The sequence below is a fragment of the Barbus barbus genome, assembly GCF_936440315.1.
Source record: "Barbus barbus genome assembly, chromosome: 5".
NCBI lineage: Eukaryota > Metazoa > Chordata > Actinopteri > Cypriniformes > Cyprinidae > Barbus > Barbus barbus.
The window spans coordinates 4055992-4070101 of record NC_136733.1 but is presented as its reverse complement, the minus strand read 5'-3'; the positions used below and the strand labels follow the sequence as shown (position 1 = coordinate 4070101).

Sequence of the window (14110 nt, the reverse complement as noted above, 5' to 3'; positions counted from 1 at the left end):
TTATAAATTCAATTGATTAGAGATGCTTTTTAATTTGACATTTATTGCAACCATTAAAATGAAAAAATAAAACATTTCATAGAGCTCCACATGCTTAACTTGATAAAACTGTGTCATGTGTGCAGGTATCAGAGTGTGGTTGGCAACCTAGACGAGCTCCTACACTGAAGAACTTGTACAGTATATGTAAAAACATGCACCAGTGGCTCAAACAGGACCAGAGGAACATCTGCATCGTACATTGTCTGGTGAGTAAACACACACACACACACAGCCCTTTTCCAACAATGTTATTATATAAACTGCCCACAATCAAGTTATTATACTGTGGTCTTTGTTAACAAGTCATAATCTTAGTTTTAATAACATATTTTAACATCCCAATTCATTTAATTCAGCATATTCTGAAGAAAAAGTATGCTTGAGAATCCTGGTGTGTCCTGTCGTCGTCATACTGCGGTTGTGTGTTTTTGTAGGATGGACGGGCAGCGTCGGCTGTGGTGGTTTGTGCGTTCCTCTGTTTCTGTCGTCTGTTCTCGACAGCTGAGGCTGCAGTTTACATGTTCAGTATGAAGCGATGCCCACCGGGCATCTCTCCCTCACACAAAAGGTAACAACTTCCTGTCTTTTTCTCACTCTGTTCCTTTGAATTAAGACGTACCACACCACAAAGTCAGGGCAGGTTGTTCTAGAGCAGAAATAGACGCTCGGAGGATTAATTCAGGTGCATGAGCAGTGAGCCGCAGGTGTGACGGCTCTTTGGTGTTGAGGTCACTTCCTGCCACAACTGTTCTTCGGCTCGCCAAGAGCTTCTGCTGAACTTCGCAAGCTCATGGGACTCTTTTGATTCTAACCAAGTGTGAATGTGTGTGGTTGCTGGAGCTGATAACAGTGACTTTGTCAGCTAAAAGTAAAGGAAGTGACATAACCTTGAACAGAACATTCAGTTCTGCTGCTCACCAGAACCTAGGCAGCATTACTTTATCAGTTTTCATTTTAATTTGAGTGATTTTGTTTTGTGTTTTTGTCATTTTAGTACTTCAATTTTAGCTTATTTAATCAGTTAGTTGCCAAGGGACAAAATCTCATTTTTATTTAATCTAATATACATATTGTTTTAAACCAGCTTCATTTAAAAAAAATCAAAAAATATTAATAGTTTTTTTAGTTAAGAGATTACCAGGGTTATTATTGTTAACAAAAATGGAAACCATAAAAATATTTTCATTACATGATATAAAATAAACATGAAAAGTTTTATTTTATTTCAGCTAGTTGCCAAGCTATTGCTCATTTTTGTTTAGAATACGTTGAAAATACGTGCTAAAACAACTAAAACTTGATAAACTATATAGACATATTTTACAAAAAATAAAATGAAGACAATTATGAAACAAAATTACTAAAATCCAAATAAAAGATCAGGCTTAATGTTTAAATACCAAAGGATTGCCTCAAGGCTCATTTGTTATGTGTCTCCTGTCATAATTGTATAAAGTTGGTAAACCTTGTGACTTAATGCATGCAAAAATATACTTTATAGAAAAATAGAGGTTTAATGGAAGTCCAAACAGGCACCTCTGTAATGCATAAGAGGACTAAAATGTTAAAGGATGCTTTTAGGCAACTTTGCAACACATTTGTGCAAATATCTCACTTATGATATCTCCTGATGTGTGAAATCTTCTTGTGAGGATGTGGGGTTCATGGCAGAGATCGTAATGATCTCAGTTTTCACTGTTCATGAGGTCAAATGTCTCATTCTAGAGCGTAGGTGTTAGATGATGAACCATGATGATTGTGCTATTGTTAATGGTGCTTGCTAAGCAGTTATCCCTATTACAGTTGAAAAGCTTCTCTATTGCTTTTTAAAACCATGATGTAAACGACAACATAAATAATAAGTCAGGGTCAAACTACTGTTCTTGTGACCCTGGGCCACAAAACCAGTCTGAAGTCGCTGGGGTATATTTGTAGCAATAGCCAAAAACACATTGTATGGGTCAAAATGATCAATTTTTCTTTTATGCCAAAAATCATTAGGATATTAAGTAAAGATTATGTTCCATGAAGATATTTTGTAAATTTCTTACCATAAATATCTCAAAACTTCATTTTTGATTAGTAATATGCATTGCTAAGAACTTCATTTGGACAACTTTAAAGGCGATTTTCTCAATATTTCGATTTTTTTGCACCCTCAGATTCCAGATTTTCAAATAGTTGTATCTCAGACAAATATTGTCCTATCCTAACAAAACATACATCAATGGAAAGCTTATTTATTCTTTAGCTTCCAGATGATGTATATATCTCAATTTCTAAAAATTGACGCTTAAGACTGGTTTTGTGGTCCAGGGTCACATTTGAGCAAATTAAAGACACACCCACAATTGTGTATCTTTTTGTAAACAATTTTTAATTTCAAGAATGAATGTAGTTGACATTTGTTGCATACTTTCAATCTCTCCAACTAAGCCAGACCAACTAACTCAGAAATACATTTAAATAATCATTAATAAATGGTTACAATTAAATACATAAATCATTTAAAAACGTAAAAAATACAATCACCATTGCGCATCTTTAACAAATTGTACCTCATTTGTCCAGCTATTTTAGGGGAGAAAAGGGGGGGGAGTGGTGTGTGGCCAAGTATGGTGACCCATACGCATTTAACCCATCCAAGTGCACACACACAGTAGTGAACATACACCCGGAGCAGTGGGCAGCCAATGCTGCGGCGCCCGGGGAGCAGTTGAGGGTTCGGTGGCTTGCTCAAGGGTCTCACCTCAGCCATAGTATTGAGGGTGGAGAGAGAAGCCACCATAATAAAAAATTGACCAAAATTAAGCTGGTTCTTAGCATTTTTTGTGACGATTTGCATTTGATTGTGAAACTAGGAGTTTCTGATATTAGATGATGACCATGATTTCGCAGGTTGCTTATGGTGCTTTCTAAGCAATCAACATTACCATAGTGTAAAACTTCACTATTGCCTTTTAAAAGCTCTTTGTTCAAACCCCTGGACCCGGGGTTACACCTACACCAGTGGTGTATTGAAGTCTTTTAAAATAGGATATTTTGCATATGGAAAAGTAGAGTAACAGCCTGTTTTAAACAAAGGGTCAGAGAGGAGGGTGAAAATGGGCATGTAAAAATAGATTTCATTAATATCTGAAGCAAAACAACTACACATTCTGTTCCTCAGCTACATATGTTCAATAATTGTGTTAATTTTGCCATGGAGAAGTTACAAAAATCTTGGGTATAGCCTTGTAAATTTGGGTTCAGCTCAAGGTCAAAATATATATCGTTAGCTGTGCATGTTGATGAATTTCATTAACCGATGACTGTTGTTTGTAGGTATATTGAGTACATGTGTGATATGATGGCAGAAGAGCCCATAATTCCCCACAGCAAGCCTATAACCATCCGCTCCGTCGCCATGACTCCCGTACCGCTCTTTAATAAGCAGAGAAACGGCTGTCGGCCATTCTGTGAGGTTTACGTCGGTGACGAGCGCGTTGCAACCACTTCACAGGAATATGACGGAATGAAGTAAGTCAGCCTTGCTAATGGACATTGTTGAAGAAAAGAATGTGTCTGTATCTCTAACTACCTCTGGCGTTTATGCAGGGATTTTAGGATGGAGGACGGGCGAGGGGAGATTCCTCTGAATATAACTGTGCAGGGAGACGTGCTGATAGTGATTTATCATGCACGCTCTACGCTGGGCGGACGTCTGCAGGCCAAAGTAAGACACACAGTGACTGATATTTATGCATACTGTGCCGGTACATGTTTATAAGCAGAAATGAACAAATGCAAATAAAATATTAATGACCAGTTGGACTGTAATTTTATTATGATATAAATGGCAATAATGGATTAGGATGTAAACGGCAATGTAAGAACAGTAGTTTGACCCTTACTGACAATTTAAGCAAATCAAATTTTGCATTTTAAAAATGATTTTTATTTGCAAAAATGAATGGAATTATAATAATGTTGCAAGACTTTTTACATTTTCAGTCTCTCCCCAATTAACCCCCGAACAAACAGATTTAGAAAATAAATTTAAAAAGAAATAAAGTTGTGCATCCTTTACAAATTGTACGTCGTATATTGTAATTCCGCTCTTTTGAAGCCACCATAATGGAAAATGTATTGTTTTATTAAAATATATATTAATCTAATGTGTTTTTCCTGTTAAATGAATTATCCCCCAGTTTATCTCTTGCATTTTGTGGACAAAAACTAAATTTGTAATCAAGCGCAGCAAATCTCCCAATCAAACAGCACCAAAACATAGTGAACCATCTTAATATTGTTCCTTATTTGCCAGTCATTGCTGTGTTGTGGTTTTTGTAGATGACTTCCATGAAGATGTTTCAGATTCAGTTCCATACTGGGTTTGTGCCCAGAAACGCTTCCACCGTCAAATTTGCTAAGTAAGTTTTGCATTACTTTTTGAATTCTATCAGTTTCTTTTCTAATGATGGTGCTGTGTGTATTTGCAGGTATGATCTCGATGCTTGCGACATCCAGGAGAAATACCCCGACCTCTTCCAGGTGCATGTAAATGTGGACGTGGAGCCTCAGGATCGCCCTAGCAACAAGAATCCGCCTTGGGAAAACTTTGCCACAAAAGGACTCAATCCCAAGATCCTCTTCTCCAGCCGAGATGAACAGCAGGAGATCCTGACCAAATTTGGTGAGTTTTCTCTCTATTTTGCCACCCCTGATTATTCAGGGTTTTCATGTCTCCTTAAAATGGTATAGCAAGAATCTTTAGGAGGTCTTAAATTTTGCCACAGTATAAGAGGATTTGAAATACAGTCGAATGTGATTATCAAACTTGTAATGACCAAGATCAGTGAATACTGGGAATTTATGGCAAGAGATTGCTTTTGATACGCTGTTGATGAATTATGACAGAGTTTACATTATGGTGTTTATATTGTAATATTTTGTGGATGGTTGTAAGAGTGCATATTTTATCTTGAGCAGCTGGAAGTAGTAAAGCATAGATGTTTCAAAATAAGAGTCCCTGTCCAATTTAAGCATGTTTCTAATTAAAAGTAATCTTTTTATTCTGTATATTATTGGTATTTGGTTACACAGTAAACTCTATCTAGCATTTGATTCTTCCCTGTCAAAGGAAGTAAAGACTAAGAACATTATTTAACACATTCAGTACATAGATTTTACTAGTTTTTGTACAATAATCTATATAGTGCCTTTCTTTAAATATGTTTATTATTATATCTGCAAAATCCAAAATAAATCAACCTTTATTTTGTATGCAATAATATATTAGTACATATATACATTTCAGTTCATGTGTATATATATCGAATAAATGTTTTGAATGTTTAATTAAGTAAAAGAATAGGCGATACATTAATTTGAGATTGCATGGACATATGGTATTAATTTTATTTGTACAAGTTCTCATCTTCATTATGATACTACACATTTCCTATTAGTTTGAACTATTTTGTTGTTACTCTTTCTGGTTGATCAGGTAAACCTGAGCTTCCACGTCAGCCTGGTTCCACAGCCTGTTACACCTCTGAACCGGCCCAGCCGGAGCGTTCGCCTGAAGGGCCACAGACCGACTCGGATTCCCCTTCTCCTCAAAGCACGGACACCAATGCCAACTTCTTCCAGACGCTCGACTGGGAAGGTATTCAGCACATTTAAAACTAAACGAGAGCACTAATTTCATAGACTTTTCCCTTTTACACTTTTCACAGTTTCCCTGCCGATTGTTAGTTGGTTAACACATTAAATAACAATTAAATACAGACACAAATACAGTATTCGTTAATCTTTGCTAAGTACACCTTTCTTTTATTAGTTTAAAAAGCCTAAACAGATACAACATTTTATTTTAATAATGTATTAGGAAATATTGAAATGAGCATTAACAAGTGCAGTTCATTAATATTAACAACCTTATTGTAGTGTTATCATTATTTGTCTCTGCACATTAAAGATTAAGTGTTCGTAATGTTAAAATGAGTTTTAATTTTACAGCGCTCAAGCATTTCACTCACATTTATGCTATGTGTGAACTGTAAAATGCATTTAAGAGCATGTGTGGGAATATAAAAGTAAGTCCACGTGGGTCCTTAAAGTGTCTTAAATTCAAATATAAGGTTAATTATAAAGTCTTTAATTATCTTAAAAATATACAAGAAAAAAATCTTAAATTTAGGTCAGGAATTGTGATTGATTATTAAACTTCAGAGGCTGTGATATTATTAAAGAAATGTGAGTGCTGCACATTTCAAAGTTAAAACAGACTATTTAAAAGAGCCACTGGAATTAGTAAATACATTTCAAAATAAGAGTCCCGTCTGGTTATTATTGGTATTTTGGTTATGTAGTAAACTGTACCTGACATTTGATTCAATGGTTAAAATATAAAGAAGTCAGTTATTTTTAAAGCAGAAAAAAAAAAAAATAATCTAGTGTACTTGTAGTAAAAAAAAAACACTTTATTAAGGAAAATTATTTCATACATTTTCATTGCACCTCTTCTTTATGCGCATCAAAAATTTTCAAATTAGGTGCATATGTGCTCCTTGGGGAAAAAAAGCATTAAACACTCTTTTCTGAAGTTTATGGCACATTTTGTTCCCCAGTGGTGTTTGTTACATTGGTTGGTGAAAAGATGATGCTCTGCATACAAATTACATAAAATCACTTTCAAAGCACGCCTTTCTTTATCCTTTATAATGTTTCATGCACTTAAATTGGCTGTCCTGCATTATGGTGTATTTACAGATGGCAGTCGGCAGTTCGATCGTTCTGACAGCCAATTGGAGGACCAGGATGATTTGAGTGGCGGCTCGGAGGAGGAATCAGTGTCTTACTCCGCCCCCATTGATGGGACTCTGTCACGTGACACTAGTGAACCGCTCTTCGAGGCAGACTTCACAACCACACCACCTGACCCTCAGCTTGACACAGAGGACCTGCTCGGCCTGAACTCTGACCCCGGTCCTCCAGCCTCCAACACTCAGCCGGGCATTGCTAATGAGACGGGTTTGAAAAGTTCTGCCAGTAACAGCGATTTACTGAACGACCTGTTTGCCCCTCCACCCAATGTTGTGCCTTCAGCTAATGCAGAGGACCTGATGGGAGAAAGTACAGGAGAAGATCTCTTCTTCTCCAACACATCCAGCCAACCAACACCAACCGTTAATAAAGGTAAGAGAGATTGTGTATCTGAATGTTTAAGTGTACTGTTTAGTTCCATCAAAGCATTATTTACCTTAAAGTAATGCATTTGATCCAATGTTAAAGTGGGACCATCTTTGTATTAAAAATGTATTGCAGCTTGCTTTAAAAAAAAAAATGACAACAAATTAAATACTTTAATAAATACATATTAAAAAAGGCATTAATATTTTGGTTAAAGAAGGCCTGTTTTAGGAACAATTTGCATTATGCGACAATTCATATTCCTCTCAAATTTGATACATATTGTGACATTATTTATGCATAATCTTTTATTATGCTGATTTATTTTTACGATTTATATTAAATAATAAAATATAAATAAATTTATGTTTATGATGCATACAGGAAGGGAAAAAAGCAGCAACATCAAAAACAAAGTAACGTTAAGTAATTCAAGCAAAAAGGAGGTAATGATCAAAATAAAAATATAAAATACTGCTATGTCATTATTGTATTAAAGAAATCAGTCACCAGCTACAGTAATGAAAATACAGATGTACCAAGATGCATCACGGTAATGAGGACAGACGAAACGCAATTAAAATAATTTCAGTAAAATTAGTTCAGTTGTCTTTATGCAAGTATAATTTAGTATTTTTTGATGTTGGGGTCAAATATCACCTGCACATGTTCTTTGTTTCTTATTTCCGAATTAATTTCTCTCTGTAGACTTCTTTGACCCCTTCGGTGTGGGGTCAGCCTCTTCAGGCTCCGATCTGTTTGGTGACCTCCTGGGGTCAGACAGTGCGAGTAGCGGCTTCAAAGCTCCAGCTCCTGCATCCAACTCCAGCCTCATCAACCTCAGTGAGTTCTGCTCTGATATACATATAAATCAAAACTTTGGAATACTATAACATGTTATTCAGTATCATTTATTATTGTCTTAGTACTTAAAAGGACACACAATTTTTTTTTTTTTTTTTTCAGTTGGTCCAAATTAATTTATTGTCAATTTAATTATTAAATCTAAATAAACAATACATCTGAAATATGTCTTTGAAATGTTTTGTCAGATAAGTTAGCAAGCGAGACTCCGAAGATGACATCGTCAGCGAGTCAGCCTGATCTGTTAAGCGGCTGGGAAAACTGGGGCACAGGAGGAACCAGCACCACTACTAACATGACCACTGCTGCTAGCAAACCCTCTGTGAACGGTAATCAATCAGTCATTCAGGCAAAACAGTTACTTGGTTAAGTTGGTAACACTTTATAAAAAGGTCTAATTTGTTAGTATTACTTTAAATGAACTAACATGGAGCAATATATTTTAATTACATTTTATCTGAAAGCTTCCTTGATACAGTGTGAGTATAGTATTATTTGACGGAGTAATACTAATTAACAACATTGTACTTAGTATAGGATTAGGGTTTGGTTTAGGGTTATTTGTAGGAATGCTCAATATTATCGTAACATTATCGGAATTGGCCGAAAAGGTACCACTGCATCTGTCTGGGGGGAAAAAAAATATTTTTTTTATGGGGCAACCCATAAAGCATTTGATTTTGTGTTTGTGCAGCCTCAGAAGTCTCATCTTTCTCCAAGGCCAAATCTCAAAGCTTTGACCCCTTTGCAGACCTGGGCAACCTGGCCTCAACACTACCTGGTATGTTTTACTGTGTAAAATCTTTGTTTACTCTTTACTGGACTGCTTTCTTATATATCGCTCATATCACGTAACTAACTAACCCTGATTTGTGTTTAGGTTCGTCCAGTGCTGGTTTCTCTGGCTCAGGTTTTAAAACGGCGCCCTCTGCTGGAATCCCTAAGAACTCAGGTCAGCAGTGGCAGCAGACTCCTCGGCCCTCCTCCGGCCCCAGCAAACCCTGGATGCCTCCAAACTCAGCGCCTAGGCCCTCCAAACCTGCTAAGACAAACTACAAACCTAGTTTCAGCGTGATCGGTGGACGAGAAGAGAGGGGGATCCGTGGGCCAGGCTTTGGTACGCTTTCACCAGTTTCAGAACAAATATGCATGAAAACAAAAACGCAACTATGTATATATGTTTCAGCAAATTCAACAAATTGGATATAAAAATCAAAACAAGTAGAAAAAAAAAAAGTTAATATGATATTTAAAAAGTCGTGAGGCACAATATATAATGTAGACAATTAATTAGTTGTTTTTACATTTTCTGTTTTCATTTTATTTTTTATGTATATATAGTTTTCATTCATTTTTATTTCAGTTCTAATTTTAGTGCATAAGATAAAATGAGAAATGTTGCCATGGCAACTAACCGAAACAATTTTATTTGTTTATTTTAACGTTTTTTTTTTTTTTAGTTAACTGTGATTGGCCTATCACACTTTTCACTCCGTAAATCCCGCCTCTTGTTTTCTTGCGCGTTCTGCATCCACAAATGAATCTGAATGAGCAAATTGCTTATTGCACTTCTGGTTAGATGCTAACTGCATTTCGTTGCCTTGTACCTTACATGTGCAATGACAATAAAGTTGAATCTAATCTAAAATAATGGTGTTAATGCGGAGACTAATTAAAAAGCAAGTAACTCATCCACTTAGATATCAGGGCTTTGTCACATCAAAATCCAACCTGAATCATCTCCATGTCCGTGACCATCAGGACACCTGCTGTGTTTACTGAGCTGTGATGACTAATGATCCAAAAATAAGATGACTTCTAAAAAGCAAATAACAAAATAGATTTGTTACTGCATGTTTATAGTTATTATTTTGGAACACCACTAGTTTCAGATATTTGATTGTCAGTATTAAAGCTTTAAAATAGTATATTTTTCATGGACTGTTTGGTGTATTTATCGTTCATTAAAGTGATAAATCATCAAAAAACGTTTGTCGTCGTTTACTCTCCATCAAGTTGTTCCAAACCTTTATGAGCTTCTGTTGAACACAAAAGGAGATCATTTGAAAAATGTTGGTAACCAAACAGTTGATGGTTGCTATAATATTCACACAGTATTTTTTCCATACTATGAAAGTCGGTGGCTACCATCAGCTGTTGAGTCAACTATATTATGCAAAATATATTTTATGTTTAAGAGAAAAAAGAAACTCATACAGGTTTGGAACAATTTGAGAGCGAGTAAATGATGACAGAATGTTATGTGTTGTGGTTTTTGTCTGTTTTTAATTGTGCTATATTGTTTGTTTGTGTCCTTTAGGTCCAAAGCCCAAAGTGAAACGAGATGACTTTGAGGATCTGTTATCAACACAGGGTTTTGGCTCCAAACCCGACAAGAAGATGCCCAGAACTATTGCTGAGATGAGGAAGCTGGAGCTGTCTAAAGACATGGACCCTCTCAAACTTCAGGTATGACCGCTTGGCAGAAGTTTGGTTGTTGTTGTTTTTTCCCTAGAACACATGCATGTGTAAATGTTCTTTGGGCTCGATGATGATGAAGGTTCGTATGTTAGATCTTAGATTGGATCGAGGGGAAGGAGAGGAACATCAGAGCGCTGCTCTCCACACTGCACACGGTCCTGTGGGAGGGAGAGACCCGCTGGAAACCCATCAACATGGCAGATCTGGTCACACCTGATCAGGTGAAGAAGGTCTACAGGAAGGCCGTGCTTGTTGTGCACCCAGACAAGGTATGAAAGATTTATATTCACAAATATACAAATTGTATAAACCGTTTTTGAATCAATATTTTCTAAAGTCAACATGAAAAAGGACTCTTAATTTACCTTTAAGGGTTACTGTACACAGTTTGTCAGTGCATTTAAAATGTAAAATCTTGGCCTCTAAAAAAAAAAAGATTCTGACAGCTAAGGCTATGCAGGTGGAGAAAATCATTGTAATCAATACCACAGTCTAACAAATTCCAATCAATTTAAATCATGTTTATTGCATGTATTTATGTTTATTATGTATTTATTTGTTCATTTTTGTTTTATTTGATATTTATTTATTTTTCAGTTATTTATTGTTTTCCTTGCAGACATGAGAATTTGGGGGGGATGTTTTATTCAAGAAAATATTTACTTTTTATATATTGTTTTAATATATTGAACAATATTTTAATTAATCAAAACAATATATAAATAAATAATATGGATGCAACTTTTTATTGCCAGTAATACAAATATTCATCAATATTAATCAAAGAATAAAATAAAAAGTTTATTGTATGTATGGATATATTAATTTATTTTAGGTATTTGTTTATGTATTTGGTTATTTATGTTTTTATTAATTTATTGATGTTTATTTGTTTTATTTTTTTTATTTTTATTTTTTTTTTTTTTATATATATATATATATATATATATATATGCAATATATTAATTAAAATATATGAATAAACATTACAAATATTAATTGATAGTAATACAGTTCATAGTACAATTCATAGTTTTAATTTTTTTTTTTTTTTTTTATTAAAGTATTTAAAAAAAACAAGGTAAATAATGAAAAGTCCAGAAATCTAAATAACGATTCATCCATCCATATGTATATGGATTATTAAGAAATTAAATAGGGTCATATCTGATTTCATTTTGACTTCAATTCAGTGCTAAAGATTTATAATATGGATCTATGAAGAAATGACCTGTTTTTTTCTGGTCTTCCAGGCTACAGGTCAGCCGTACGAGCAGTACGCTAAAATGATCTTCATGGAGCTGAGCGATGCGTGGTCCGAGTTTGAGAACCAAGGAGCCAAAGCCTTGTTCTGAGCGTGCTCAGTGAGCATCTGAGGCACAGCGCGCGCTTGCTCTCTCCATACACACAGACACACGGCTCTGAGAGAGGAAGAAAACAGACCTCTTTCTGCTTGAGGAACAGTCTAACCTCTTCCTGAACTCTGGAGTGAAACCTGTGGCGCTGGATCTCTCCTCCTTCAAAAGGGGAACATGCTAGCATCCTTTTGGCATTTGTAGATGGTTCAAAACCATGCGCGCGCACACACTCACACCTGAGACTACAGTCTGTGTCTTGCACTTCGAAAAAGCTCCAAAACAGATGGTTTCTGGGATGAAGACGAAATGATTATCGCTGATGTCATTCTATGCATTGTTTTCACTTTTTTGTTTTTCAATCAGTGTGGCTTGTCACTTACTGATGTAAATAATCACTCGACTTGTGTGTGTGTGTTTGAGGGGTGGATCATGTTCATATGAAGCTAAAGCAGAGGGTTTTGACTTCTGTGCTCCACGACCTGAAGGCTTTTGATCACTTTCACTTTAGTTTTGTCATGTTTTCACTGACCTCAAGTGTTAATTCTCTCCTGTTCGTGTATTTGTGGGTTCAGGGCTCAATTTCTACAGTCCAAAGGGTATTTCAGTGACCGAAAACAAACTTCACATCAACAAAAAGTGTGAGCTTTCCATAATTTAATTTTTTTCATCAAGGACCAATCAAAAATGTCTGTCTTATTTATTGTTCTGAAAGCTGTACATGGTTAATTGATGGATATAAAAAGGACTAAAATAACACGTTTATTGTAAACGATGGAACAAACAAGGTAAGCATTTTGCTAACTAAATCATTCCAAAGCATCTACTAATATGAATGTGCTTTTTAAGATTATTACTGCAATGTAACTTTTGTACCATTTTCCACACTTTTGTTTTTTTTTGGTTTCCATAATCTCTTAATAATGACACTAGAAAGTTTGCACCAATCCCTCGGAACATCAGGCCAAATTCAGTGTCCGATTGAGAAAAAAAATTAATAAAATCTGATAAAAGTTTATAGACAATGAAGTGAGGGTGGAAATTAGTGCTGTTTTTATATATAGACCTATAGTTTGAAATATTTCATCTTGTAAGAAAAATCAAGGACTGGCAGAAAATACTGATTCGTAAAGACTTGGTGAGTCGAGTTCTGTAACCTGCTGTATATCTGCCATTATTCATGTGTGATGCCTGGAGGCGATACGGTCGGACTAAACAAAACCTAGTCCTTCATCGGTGTTACCGGTTTCTGAGCAAAAACATTTGCAGTTAAAGGGACTGAGGGGCTGGTTCAGATTGTTGGTTCAGTGTTTTGAGTGACTTTGGAAATGTTTTAGCTTATTCACCCTCCACCAAAGTTATAAACTGGAATGTGGCATTTGTGTTCAAAATCTTTATTGGTTGCATAATTAGCAAATACATAGAATGGGCTCTGACTTAATTTAGTCTATAAATAAATTTAATCTTATTCTGTGAATATATATACTTATCTTCCCCAAGAAATGAACAATGCTGCTGCATTTTGGTGGAGCGTGAATATCTTTTAACGAGACACTTTTTCACTCTTTTTGCCCACTCAGCTTTCCTTTAGATGTCAAACTAGTGTTTCTCACCAGCTGTCTCCTGCAGTGGAGAACAAAATCATAACACCACTGTTTTAAAGATATTTTTGTCAGATTTTGACCAATAAACCATAATCATGGTTTGGGGTTTAGACTGTGTTTTTTTATTTTCTCTCTCACTCTTTAATATTAGTCATTCTCGTTTTAGTGCCATGTTAAAAAAAAAAAAAAAGTGTCACCTAGTGATATGTAAATATATGAAAAAATAAGTTAAATTCTGCAAATATGGCGATACCTAATTTATTTTCTTTAAAGTAAGGTGGCATATTTATCATTCATATGACATATATTTGAAACTAATATGTGACCCTGGAGCACAAAAGCAGTCTTAAATCTCGGGTATATTTGGAGCAATAGCCAACAATACATTGCATGGGTCAAAATTATCAACATTTCTTTTATGCCAAAAATCATTAGGCTATTAAGTAAAGATCATGTTCTATGAAGATATTTTGTAAATTTCCTACTGTAAATATATCAAAAGCTAATTTTTGATTATACACTGCTAAGAATTTAATTTTGACAACTTTAAAGGCGATTTTCTCAATATTTCGATTTTTTTGCACCCTC

General features: G+C 35.3%; 1 protein-coding gene across 1 annotated transcript in view; it reads left to right on the top strand.

Annotated features, from left to right (window-relative positions):
- The window catches only part of LOC306870219 (cyclin-G-associated kinase-like), a 35508-nt gene extending 21877 nt beyond the window's left edge, over positions 1–13631 (top strand). Inside the window, exons 14-28 of the mRNA XM_079417354.1 lie at positions 126–248; positions 477–610; positions 3367–3561; positions 3640–3757; positions 4375–4454; positions 4524–4717; positions 5531–5692; positions 6799–7224; positions 7927–8061; positions 8271–8411; positions 8777–8863; positions 8963–9199; positions 10403–10551; positions 10656–10832; positions 11817–13631. Of these exons, the coding sequence (XP_079273480.1) occupies positions 126–248; positions 477–610; positions 3367–3561; positions 3640–3757; positions 4375–4454; positions 4524–4717; positions 5531–5692; positions 6799–7224; positions 7927–8061; positions 8271–8411; positions 8777–8863; positions 8963–9199; positions 10403–10551; positions 10656–10832; positions 11817–11918 (2460 nt within the window). The 3' untranslated portion in view covers positions 11919–13631. The remainder of the gene's footprint in view (positions 1–125; positions 249–476; positions 611–3366; positions 3562–3639; positions 3758–4374; positions 4455–4523; positions 4718–5530; positions 5693–6798; positions 7225–7926; positions 8062–8270; positions 8412–8776; positions 8864–8962; positions 9200–10402; positions 10552–10655; positions 10833–11816) is intronic.
- The last annotated feature ends 479 nt before the right edge of the window (positions 13632–14110 follow it).